General features: G+C 40.2%; 1 protein-coding gene across 1 annotated transcript in view; it reads right to left on the bottom strand.

Moving 5' to 3' along the window:
* Positions 1-13,146, bottom strand: part of SLC10A6 (solute carrier family 10 member 6) — a 470,481-nt gene that overhangs the window by 285,949 nt on the left and 171,386 nt on the right. The window contains exon 2 of the mRNA XM_044079817.1: positions 7,886-8,004. Coding sequence (XP_043935752.1) covers positions 7,886-8,004 — 119 coding nt within the window. The remainder of the gene's footprint in view (positions 1-7,885; positions 8,005-13,146) is intronic.

The following is a 13,146-nucleotide window of genomic DNA, read 5'->3' as shown; positions in this document are numbered from 1 at the left end:
CTGCTTATTTGAACTGTTTCTTTCTGAAATTGGTATGCCTTGTTTGCTGTAGCAGAGACTAAATTCAGTCCTGCTGAATCTAGCTTTGTTGGTATAACTTGAGCACTAATCCAGACCATCTCTTTTGGAAAAGGTTCCCCTGCACCCTAGTGGCTTGAATGTGCAGTTAGAACTTGTCTGATCAAAGACTGCAGGAATGGGGCTCAGTTTTTAGCTTTTTATTGGTTAATGGGTTAATTTGTTTAAATCAGTTTGCTCATTTGCTACTGTTATATTAAAAAAAAACACTTTATGCATTTAGCTAGGTTTAAGCTATTCCCGGCGCCATAAAGTCTGCTCTTAAAATTTTCCCTTAGAACTAGCCAGTTTTTTAGTTTTAGCACTCAAATCTGTTTCTTTGAGCTCAGCACTTATACAGAACTCATTGTAAGCACTAAATAAACTACAAATGACTACAGCACTCAACTTTTCCCACGTGTCTAGAGGAAAGCAGTTTTTAGTACTTAATAAATAAACACCTATCCAGGCATGTCTAAGGGTCAGCTCCCGGTGTGTTCTCCTGTTTACCTGATGAATCTGGGCATCTAGGTGCAATGCAGCAATTGCCTCATGTACACAGAAAACCCTCTCCTCCTACCACCCAGCACTACAACTTGTGAGAGATGCACTTATATAGCCAAACTGGAAGCAAAGCTCTCTTCACCCAAGACTGGACTAGACAGTCAAGAGGAGAAAGTAAATACTTGCACCACACCACCTTCATCACATAGTCCCTCAAAACCTATGCCACCAAAATACACACATAGAAACACAAAACACACACCTACATTCACAGAGGCTCTCAATAAAAATCTGCTCAAGCAAAAGACCTTCAAAGCAGAAACGCAAGCAACCTCCACCCCCCAACACAACCCAAATGACACATAGCCCACAAACTCAGTGTACCACTCAACCACAGCCCATAAGGTATAACAACGTACCCAACACTTTAGTCATAGGTGACTCTATAGTCAGACACACTGATGTTCCACTCACCAGGATAAACACGGAGAAAGTTACTGTCAGCTGCCTGTCGGATGCCAGGATCCACCACATAATGCACGCATTCAAGTCACTCCACAACAAGTACAAATATGACTGTCTCATTGTCCATGTTGGTGTGAATGACCTGAGATATACCTCCCTGGACTACATGAAGAGACATGGAAAAGTTCTCCAAACTTGGATCCCAGACATGTATGACCCTAGCCCTAAGTAGCATCCTGCCATCACCCAGAATGATACCACAATACAAGGACAAAATTACTGACTTCAACAATTGGCTAAGCTTCTGGTGTCATCCTAAGGGGATCCACTATCTGTCTGCCAGGGATGACATGATCGACAGACCACAATGCTTAACCAGAGATGGCCTGCACCTGTTGTCCTTGGGATTCCGGATACTGGCTAAGGCTTTTGCCACCCCTATAGTACCTTTTTTAGGCAAGGTTCAAATGACAAATTCACCACTGTAACAGGTACAAGCAAGCAAAATCTGAGGGTAATGGTACTCAATGCTAGACGTCTAAACCTCAAGATGCATTCACTCGAGGCAGTCCTTAAAATGGAGAACATCGACATCTGTGCAGTGACAGAGACCTGGTTCAAGGCTCCAGAGAGCACCCCTGCATTACCAGGCTATAATTCATACCACACCTTTCGGCCACCTAACCTGGATCAAAATACTAAAGGCAGAGCTGTGTCCATATTCATTAAGGATATCCACATCTTCAGGCTAGTTGCTCAGTATAATGCATCCAAGATTATCCAAGTGCAACTAACTCTGGGCAAGACCGCAATCCAAATTGTAACTTGCTACAGATCCCCCACCATGCCCCAGGATTCCCACTCCTCATTTCTTAATGCACTGGAAAATATTAGGGTAGAACCTAACACCCAAATAATGGCTGATTTCAACTACCCCACCATTAACTGGGAAAACTACTCATGTACCAACTCTTTTGCTCGACGTTTTCTGGAATTCATAAATTCCAATGCCTTGGATCAACTTATCCACATCCCTACCTAGACCTGGTCATTACCAACATGTTCCACACCAGAGGTCAATTCCTCATTGGTCAGATCCAAACACAAGCTAATCACCCTAGACATCCACATCCCTCCCCCACCCCCCATTAGGGAAACCACCATAAAAAATTTCTCCAAAGCCATCTTCACGCTTCTTAAGACAGAAGCGGCAAACTTTGCGACACCCATGCAGATGGACAATAGAGGTACGACTGCTGAATCCTACACAAATGCACTTTATAAGCACTTACACGAGTGCATGGATCATGCTATCCCTAACAGAAACAAGATGCTATCCTCCAAAAAAAGGAAGCCAATCTGGTGGTCCCCTGCCATAAACAAACTCTACAACAGAAGAAAGAAACTGTTGCAAAAAAGAGTAAAATCCCATGATTGGAGGAACTCCCTGGTCAGTCTCATTAAGAAGCTGAAATCCCTCATAAAATCCTCCAAAGCTAGTTACAAAAACAAAATCACCACTGATTCTAAAGACAACCACAAAGCATTCTATAGCTATGCCAAGAATCTCAATGGCAACACTCAGATCTGCTCTGATTTACAGCACAGTGGCACTAAATATACAGAACCAACTGATATTGTTAACATCCTGGCAGATAGGTTCAGTGCTATCTTTTCCCCCCCTCTCACCTCCTAAAGGGCCCATCTCTATATCAGAAGAATGCAAAGTTCCTGTAATCACAGCTGCACAGGTAAAACCACACTCTCCAAAGCCACGAACACAGCATCCATGGGACCTGACAACATCCCAGGCTGCATTCTACATGAACTACAGAATGAATTGGCACTCCACTTAAGCACCGTGTTCAAGCATAGCCTCATCTCAGGCTTTGTGCCCACTGAATGGTGCACAGCAATGGTTATCCCACTCCAGAAAGGGGGAGCCACCACAGACCCCAGGAACTACCACCCCATTAGCCCAACGAGCCTGGTCTGCAAGGCCATGGAACGTATCATCATGGAACTTATAAACAAAGACATTGGTAATCTCCAAACTCTGGATCCCACCCAGTTTGGGTTTGTAAAAGGCAGATCATGTCTCCTAAACCTGATAGACTTCTTTGAAGCAGTCAACAAAGCCGTAGGCGAGGGTAAGGTGGTTCACACAGCCTATCTAGATCTCGCCAAGGCTTTTGACAAAATCTCCCACTCTGGAATTATAGATAAACTCACTAAACTAGGTATAAATCCCTATGTCACAAGATGGGTTGTCAACTGGCTCACTGACAGAACCCACACTGTGAAAGTAGCAGACACCAAATCCAACTTCAGACCAGTGACAAGTGGAGTACCACAGGGTTCAGTCCTAGGTCTTCTCCTGTTTGATATCTACTGTTCTGAAGTACAGGCTAACACAGAAGGTCTCCGGCTAATGAAGTTCAAAGATGACTGCAAACTAGGAGCCATAATCGAAATTCCTAATGATGTGGGCATCCTACAAAAGGGCCTCACTGAGACCGATGCCTGGTGTCAAAGGCATGGCCTCAAGCTCAATGCCAAAAAGTGCATTGTTATCCCCTTTGGTAAAAACTCTGCACCCATGAGCTACCACATAGGTGGTAGTCTACTTAACACTGAAAGTGTGATAAGAGACCTTGGGACACAGGTGGACAGTAGTCTCTCCTTTGATAATCACATCGCCACAGTAGTCAGGAAATCCTTCTACATGGCACACCTCATCACAAAAGGTTTCTCATCCAGGAAAAAAGAGGTCATTGTTCCCCTCTATTCATCACTCATTAGACCCATTATAGAGTACAATGCCTCTTTTGGTATGTACCTCACAAGACATCTACATCAACTGGAAAGGCTGCAGAAATACCTCACAAAGAGGATTAACAGCCTCAAACTGATGCCCTATGCAGACCATCTCAAAAATCTCCAGCTTTACTCCGTCACATATCACCTACTCAGAGGCGATCTCTGCCTAACATACAAAGCTATGTCAAACCCAGAGCTGTTGGACATGCTCCACTTAAAGAAATCCCAATCCCTCCAAGTTACACGCTCTAGGGACCTAAACCTTGTTACCACAATAAACAGAACATGCTGGAGGGATAGATTCCTGTCCCAGAGACTTCCCATACTCTGGAACAAACTACCTGTCTATATTAAACAAAGCTCCTCATTAGCACTCTTCAAGAAAAATCTTGATGATTGGATGGAAAATAGGAAATTCACCACGGGGATCACCACTTTGGCTCTGCACGACAGGGGCACAGGAAAATCATTTTCTTGGGTGGCGAAAGCCAGGGTACCTTTTTGGCTAGGCTTATATAGGCCCTAGGGCAAATAGCCTATTACCTACCTATGAAGCTATGAACCTATGAAGTGTATTCTTCATGACACGTCAGATTTGCCTCTTTCGTTGGCCCAATGGTTGATACACCTCTCTCTCTGAGATCTGACATTTGCATATTTTCAAGTGTAGCAAGATGTAACTGCTGAATATTTCAGTTAGTGCTCACAGGCATTATTTATTTCCCCCAAAACAATGATCTGTACTACATGACCCTATGCAAACATTTATGCATACATTTTATTTTGCTCATGCTATACTGCTTTAAAGGAATGAGGGCTTACTCGTTATGTCTTTGTGAAGATTTTGCAGCATGGCACACACTAAATGTGAGTGGGCCTGTGCTATGATACTTTCATCTAGTTTTGTGTTTGGCAGTTGGCATTATTGTAGTCTTCGCTGTACTTCCTTTGATAGTCACATCCCCTCAGTAGTCAGAAAGTCCTTCTACGTGGCATACCTCATCATAAAAGGGTTCTCATCCAGGAAGAAAGAGGTCATTGTTCCCCTCTACTCGTCACTCATTAGACCCATTATAAAGTACAACGCCCCTTTTGGAATGTACCTCATAAGACATCTGCAGCAGCTGGAAAGGCCACAGAAGTACCTCACAAAGAGGATTACTGGCCTCAAACAAATGCCCTACACTGACCACCTCAAAAAACTCCAGCTTTACTCCATAGCATATCGCCTACTCCGAGGTGATCTCTGCCTAACATATAAAGCTATGTCAAACCCAGAGCTGTTGGACATGCTACACCTAAAGAAATCCCAATCCCTCCAAGCTACACGCTCTAGGGACCTAAACCTTGTCACCACAATAAACAGGACACACTGGAGGGATAGATTTCTGTCCCAGAGACTTCTTATACTCTGGAACAAGCTACCCATCAACGTCAAGCAAAGTTCTTCATTAGCACTCTTCAAGAAAAATCTTGATGAGTGGATGGGAAATAGGAAATACACCCCAGGGATCACTTCTGTGTCTCTGCTGGACAGTGGCACAGGAAAATAACTTTCTTGGGTGGTGTAAGCTATGATACCTTGCTGGCTAGGCTTACGTAGGCCCTTGGACTGATAGCCTAGTACCTACCTATGAACCTATGAGCATGCCCACTGTAATGCTGGATTAGATGTGTGCAGTTTAGTACAAAGAAAAATAAATAATCAGTGTCCTAAGATGGTTGTTCTCATTTGTTCTTCCTTGTCAAAAGAAATAGAATTATCCTCTGTAAGGTTGGACTTGCCATCATCCATGCAATGGACTTATTGACATATACGCAGAGGATGACAACATTTGTCAGAGACCAGTGTACAGTCAGTGTTTGTGAAATATAAATTGTCAACAGGTCACTTAATAATAGACATTAATGCTTCACTAGGATGTATTTTATGCTATTGTAAAGTCAGAAAGATATCACTAATGTGTTTAAGAAGGTTCACTTCAGGGTTAAATATAAGTAACAACATTATGGCATAGTGCATTCACATCTGTACTTTGATGCACCTTTTTTATGTCAGCATGTATGGTGTAGCACTTGCACCAGAAAGGACACATCGTATCACTGATTACAATATCATGAATGTAGCATAATGAAATAATTGCAGCCTGACATTTCATACATTTCCTCTGTAGCTGATGTAATAACCCCATAATGGTGGCATGTAATTTTGCTTTGCCCATGTCTTGTCTGAGTTTGTGTTGTACACATAATGCATCCTATGCATAGTAATATACATATACACACAGTCCATTTGTCAGGGGACTGACTGTACCTTGAGTTATGTGCCTCTTTGCATATGCTATGACCATAATCCTCACTTTCCATACAAATATGTTATATCTGCTATACTCAACTATTAATATGCTTATCAGGTCATTATTCTATTTATATCTTAGTCAATGTGGTATGTCTGTGTATGTGTCATATCCTACTTTAGTTCACTACATACATGCATGGCATGCATGAACAGGCTAAGTCCTTCTACCTTTCACGACATGCAGGATGCTGCAACAAATTCTTATTTCCTGAATTAATACTATTATTGGAATGATTTCACAGGTGTCCATGATTCTTCTCAGTATTTCCACATTGTCACTGGTGTGCATACTGCCATAACAACATCAGTATTATTTCCTTCATACACTTCAGGCACAGAAGACTTTACAATCCTTTAACTTGTGTATATGTTCTAGCGTTAGTCTTGCTACAGTTCTTTAAAGCAGAAAATCTTTTTTTTTTTTGCTTCTCAAGTTGAAGAATGACATATTGGAGACAGGTAAGGTGTGCTGCTCAACAGTGAATGGACGGTGAAAGGGAAGTCAGCTTGGGGATTCACAATGAGGACTAGATGAGCAGGTACAGCTCTGAGAATGGGAGTATATTTTAGCAAAGTTGGGATGAGGTAGTGGGGGAGATTTATAATGGAGTACAGCATATGTAGTGTTAGGTGTGGGTGGAGGATAGGTGGTAGTAAGGGGATGACAGGAGTGGCCATCAAAGAGCATAGTAGTTTTTAGTGCCAAGATGGTGCTTCCCTTTTTCCTCTGTTGCACATTGAGTTGTACTTTTATTTCCTCCTGCCCATTTCTCATCGTATATGTTCCTTATTGGCATCCTTTTTCTAAATATTCAAGAATCTGTACCTCCTAATCACATCAGTTTAATATTTGTCTTCTTGCCACAACCAATGCAGCAAAATATTTGTTGATCTTGTTATGTTTTCATAATTTATTTGGCTTGTGAGGTACATGTATCTTTCAATTAGGTAGTGAAGCCTTTTGATTTCCTTTGAAAATACCAGTGAATAACAGAAGCAGGAGACAGCTGTCCATAAATCAGCTGACATTTTTCAGTAATAAAAACAAATTTTCACCCTCCATACACACACTCCCACCTAAATCTTCACTCACTCCCTCCACTCAAATGTAATTAGGGTTGGGCGAAGGGGAGCAGCCACCCTGGGCTCAAGTTGTTAGGGTACGTGATCCATAGATGTGTTTTTTTTCCCTGCTCACATTGAAGGCAGTACACAGGACCTGGGGATCTTCCTTGGGAGATGTTCACAAGGTTGAAGATTGCTGGTTATAGCTTTGTACGCATGTACACGCCCACATATGCACACACACGCACACACACAACACACACACACACACACACACACACACACACACACACACACACACACACACACACACACACACACACACACAAACACACAAACACACACCTTTTCTTTTGGAGGGTCAACAGTATACTGAATATATTAAGACTTCCTTTTAAATGTGTGCATTTGCTGTTTTGTACACAGCTGACTGATTAGTTTCTGAATGTGGCTCATATGTGCTCATGTATAACTACCCTTAATTTTCCATCTTTTCTTCTGTGTACTTCTGCCAGTTCTGGCATGTTTTACCTAGTTAAATTTATAACTATAACAAAAATCAAACATGCAGATGATGCATTCCAATTAATACATACATAAACATATTGCAATTACCTATATTATAATAGGGAATTCTAATATTTTCTGCATGGACCCAAGAAGATGTGTAGATATAGAGGCAAAGTGGCATCATTCCCATTGCTAGCACTGTTGAAGTTGCTGTCATACAGATACTGAAAAAAAAAGTGAAAACTGCTGTAAGATAAAACTGTGGACTTTTTTCAGCACAAATATTTTGAAACAATTGATGTGTTAACCTTTTAGCAAACATAATCATCTGTGCTATTCTGTACTGGATAATAACATTGATTTTGGCCCAGAAGTGACTTGCAGCTTTAATTTTGTAGAATTACTTATGTATGTTTACTTTAAATCATGCTCTACTTCATAGTTGACTTAAAGGGTCTATATCATAACCGCAAAAGCCCATTTCAGCGAATATGTTGACACATATTGTGTGAACCGTAAATACACCGAATGCCCTATACCACAAAATTCAAAATCTCGAACCGGCATAGTTGGCCAACCCCACCGCTTGCTACATACCACCCACACAAACAAAATAAATAAACCACATACATACACTAACCGAATCCCTACTTTTAACTGTCCTCTAAACCTTACATACATTACTATCTATGCAGTTACCTTAGACCGTAACCTAATCCTAAGGTCCGTAACTATCGCACACTTACCTTACGGAGTTATACCTCAGAAGGGCCAACTATGCCAATTCGAGATTTTGAATTTCGCGGTTTAGGGCAATTGGTGTATTCACAGTTCGCGCAATATGTGTCAGTGTTTACGTATTCGCTGAAACGGGCTTTCACGGTTATAATATAGACCAGACTTAAATGCATGTGTGTGTTTTGATTTCTTCATTCAAAATACTGATGGTCCGACTTACCAATAAGAGGCCTGTCTTGTATTCCCACTTACCGTCTAGTAAGCTGTGTCATTATATCTGATGCAGTGTATGCCAATTAATGAGTTAATTACTGAGCACAGAGAGCACTGAGGTCACCATCTCTAATGTCTTTGATTCATTGAGTTGAATGTCTGCATGTACTTATCTTGCTTATGTCATTGAATATGCAGGTGAATGGGAGGTACGTTTCATGCATATTACATTTTCTTCAAACTGAGCATAAGGAAGATACCTGGGCTGTTTTCAAAGTGTTGTACTTTATGTTAAGGATCTCAGGACAGGCTTCAAAAAGAAGTAAAGAAAATTGGTACCCACTCCAACGCTTTTCCATAATAGGAATTAGGGAGCTGTTTGATTTCAGGTCTTCTGATGTGTGACTTGGTCATGTTGGATCATGTTGGATGATTAAGGATCACAGGACAAGCTTCAAAGTGTTTGTTTTTTATTACCTTATGTCTTGTTATTTAAGCAACAGTTCACCCTGTTCTTCTCGTTTTTTGCTGTGCATATTATAGGAGCTACAGCTGTTTAACTCACCACAGAGCCTACATTTTAATGCCTGCAGTTTGCAGTCTGAATGATACTGCATATTCCATTAATTTATGTGAGCATTAGAGGAGGGTGGAAGCCTGAAATATCCACCATACAAATTCATCCAATGCAGACATTCTAATTATCATCTGCCTTTGTAGATGTGTGTCACAGATAACACAACTCAAATTACTGAAAACTTTTGGTTTAGCTTACATTTTACAACTCCTACCTGTTTCTCAGTTTTCTGTGCCACCTCCCTGTTACTGTTTATGTGCATGAGTATAAACTGCTCGTTTTGTGCCTAGCATAATTTTCAGCATTCTCTATTTTAGCCCCCTGTTGTTTACCCAAAACAATGAACATTACCTTCATAGTTATAAAATCACATCCAATATCTACTACACTACTCTCTGCAAACAATCAAGTCATCTCACATATTAGACAGCCCATATATAGTATGGCCAGTGTACTATACCTTTGCACAGAGCAATATCTCTCTCTCTCTCTCTCACTTTCTCTTATGAGCCACAGACAACTCCTAATGGGGCTCAGTGGACAGCCACTGCTAACCATGGAGTTTACAAGGTCAAGGGAGAAACTGAAGTAGGTGGCCAGGTCTTTTTCCTGTATCATACAAATATGCAGTCACAACTACAGATAATTAAGAGTCCCTGATCCAGCTACTGCATGTCTTTGGAATGTGGGAGGAAGCTGGAGCACCCAGCAAAAATCAACACAGGGAGAACATGCAGACTCTGCACAGAAAGCACGCCATCCAAGAACTGAAACAACAGACCCCCTGCTGTTTGGTGGCAACAATGTCCATTGCACCACTGTGCCACCCTTAAAGTGTATAGACTAGCTCATCTCCAAAAATACTCCCCATTTAAACCTCTTACCTTTCTCTGTGTCCAAAGGTAGTATTTTCATTGTCCTCCCATATAACTCTTCCACTAGCTTCAGCTATAATAATTGAAGTTATTTCTAGTTCTCTTAACAGCACACTCCTTCTTATCTAATTTGAATAGTAAAGGATACTACTCCCTAGTTGTAATTTTCTTATCACCTACAGCAAACTCAAGTCCAGCCTGTTCATTTTATTAGCTCTCTTTGGTTACCACTCCATTATTTACTACTTTCCATCCACAACCCGTCACTTCCTCTGTTCACTGACAAAGTACACAGCTCTCTCTCTCTTTCTCTGTCTCTTCTATTAATATTTGCTGTTATATCCTTTCCATCCTCTCTACCTCTCTTTTTATTATTTATTTATTTTGCCTCTGACTGCTAAACTTTCTCCACTGGTGCCCACAGTGGAATTCTGTCTCTCTCTCTCTCTCTCTCTCTCTCTCTCTTACACACACACACACACACACACACACACACACACACACACACACACACACACACACACACACACACACACACACACACACACACACACACACACACACACACACACACACACACACACACACACACACACACACACACACACACACACACACACACACACACACACACACACACACACACACACAGTCACTCATCTTCTGTGGTGTTGACAGTAGCAGAATTTTCTTCTCTTTTACTCATACTTATTGACACTACTAGTGGTAGCAGTGGACATTTCTTCTTTTACCACTCACTTTCCTTCTTACTGTTGCCCCTAGTGCCACTCACCTGTATTATTATCTTAAAATTACCTCTATGTCATTCCGTTAGTTACAAGTGAGTTCTTTGTTCCATTGCAGCTCTTTTGATTTGAGTCACTATTTATATTCAGTCCAAAATGCTACATTATCTTATTGTTCATGATACTCATTTCCTCTCCTGCTCACAGGTATAAGTTTCCCTGTAATCCAAACATTATACTTCTCTGTTGGAGGCAGCAGTAGAGAGGTCTTTTTCCCTCTAAAAAGTTATGTCCCTCTCACTCTTCACTCACCCATTTCAGCAAACTAATATCAAATAAACACAGAAAATGAAACAGCTGTTCTCAACACATGATGTTGTTAACCTGACCTGTGTTCTCTGGTGTGCTTGTTAAACCCAGTGTGTCTGGAGATGTTGTTGCCCTGCTTCATTGGGCCGTGACTGCATGAAGACATGTGAGGGTACCTATGCAGACTTGATCTCAGAACCAAAATCCACTATATCTGAGAAGTACTGTGTAGTCCGCAGCATAGCTGCACACTGTTCACACTGCTTGATTCTCTAGAAAAACTCTATTGAATATGTGACACCTCTGACCCTTACTCACTGGGTATTGAACTTAGTGCACTGATGAAAGCAGAGCAAAAGGGTAGTTGAGGATTCAGTGATACAATGCATCAATGGTGCAAGATGTTTTGTGGGAAAGGCATCAACTTCACAATGCAAATAGATGAAGTGCCTTGTTTCCAAAATCTATAACATAAGATGATGTTGAATGCTATTATGCATAATTACAGCACAGAAAAACCTTAATTAGATAGTGGTAAAGAAATAAGTGAAGAATGGAGAAAAAGGAGGTATAACAAATGAAAATGTACTTCTTCACATTTTGGGATATAGTCTATCCTAATTTTGAGCAAGGAAAAAACCAGGATAAACTTTATCCCTAAATGTGAAGACGTACCTTTTCATTCCTTATACCTCCTTACTCTCCCTTCTTCACTTACTTCCTTACTGCTATCTAATTCAATTCCTAGGCTTTCTCTCTAAATGTACTATAAGCCTGTTTTTCCCTCACTTCATATTCCACCCATTTGTATTAGACCAACCTACCTTTAATTTCTCTACAAACTGTCTAAAATTTCCATAAATACAATATGATTGTCATATACCTTGTATCGATTCTTAACCAATGTTTTTATATTATGTCCAGTTTGTTGTAATGATTTAAACTACAGATGTTTTTATTTTTGAAGATTGTAAAATTATTGTCCTTTTAATGTTTTGTAATAATTTGGAGCTTTTCTCCCTGGGCCTCTGCTGAAAATGGGCTTCTACTTTACTTTCCCAGTAATCAAATGTCAATCAATCAATAAATAAATAAATAACTAAACAAATAATGAATTTCTACTTTCATATTTATATTGTTTTCTGACATTCACTTCTTGCTGCTGAAGCAGGTAATGAGTTATGTACTGTGAAATTAGAGAATTTTATTCTATGTAAAATGTTAGTTCTAATTGATTGCCCAATATTGTAATCAGCAGGCTAAACTGAACCACAATGTACTAATTAAATAGTTTGTGATAATCTATAGAAGAAAGTAGATGGTCAGGTACTAGTGAAAATTTTGGAGGTGGAACACCATGCATGTGGACTATGCAGGATGTAATAAGAATATGCTATTGTTGTCATAATAAAAGAGAATTTCAACAAAAATGCTTTTCAGTATAAACAGTTTATATAATTTTTATATGATTTAAATGTCTGGTAAATTCTTTTTATCAAACAGCTGTTAAATACTGGGTACCAAGTAAAGCAGATGTACAGTAAATCAATCAAAACAGTGTTTCTTGTAGCATCACAAATCTGTCTTTGCTATTAGTACAAAAAGTACTAAAAAAGGAATATGATTTTAGTTCTTGTCCTAAAATAAGTTATGTAGAGAAATTAAAAAACAAACTGGAGTCATTGCAGCCATATTTATAAAAGACTCTACTCCCAAGAATAAGTACATTACACATTCTGTTATACATTTGGAAAGTGCCCTCTCCCATGTATGCTGCTTGGTATGTTTAGGTACTAACAAAAACATACAGATGTCTTTCTACATGACACCCCTTCCCTCACTTGGCTCTTGTCAATGGGGAGAACATCTGCAGATCAGTTATTGGAAAGCTGATGGTTGACAGGTACT

Source organism: Protopterus annectens, chromosome 8.part0 (genome assembly GCF_019279795.1).
Source record: "Protopterus annectens isolate FY-2018-M chromosome 8.part0, PAN1.0, whole genome shotgun sequence".
NCBI lineage: Eukaryota > Metazoa > Chordata > Ceratodontiformes > Protopteridae > Protopterus > Protopterus annectens.
Note: the sequence above shows the minus strand (reverse complement) of the source record. Positions and strands in the feature narration are given on the sequence as shown.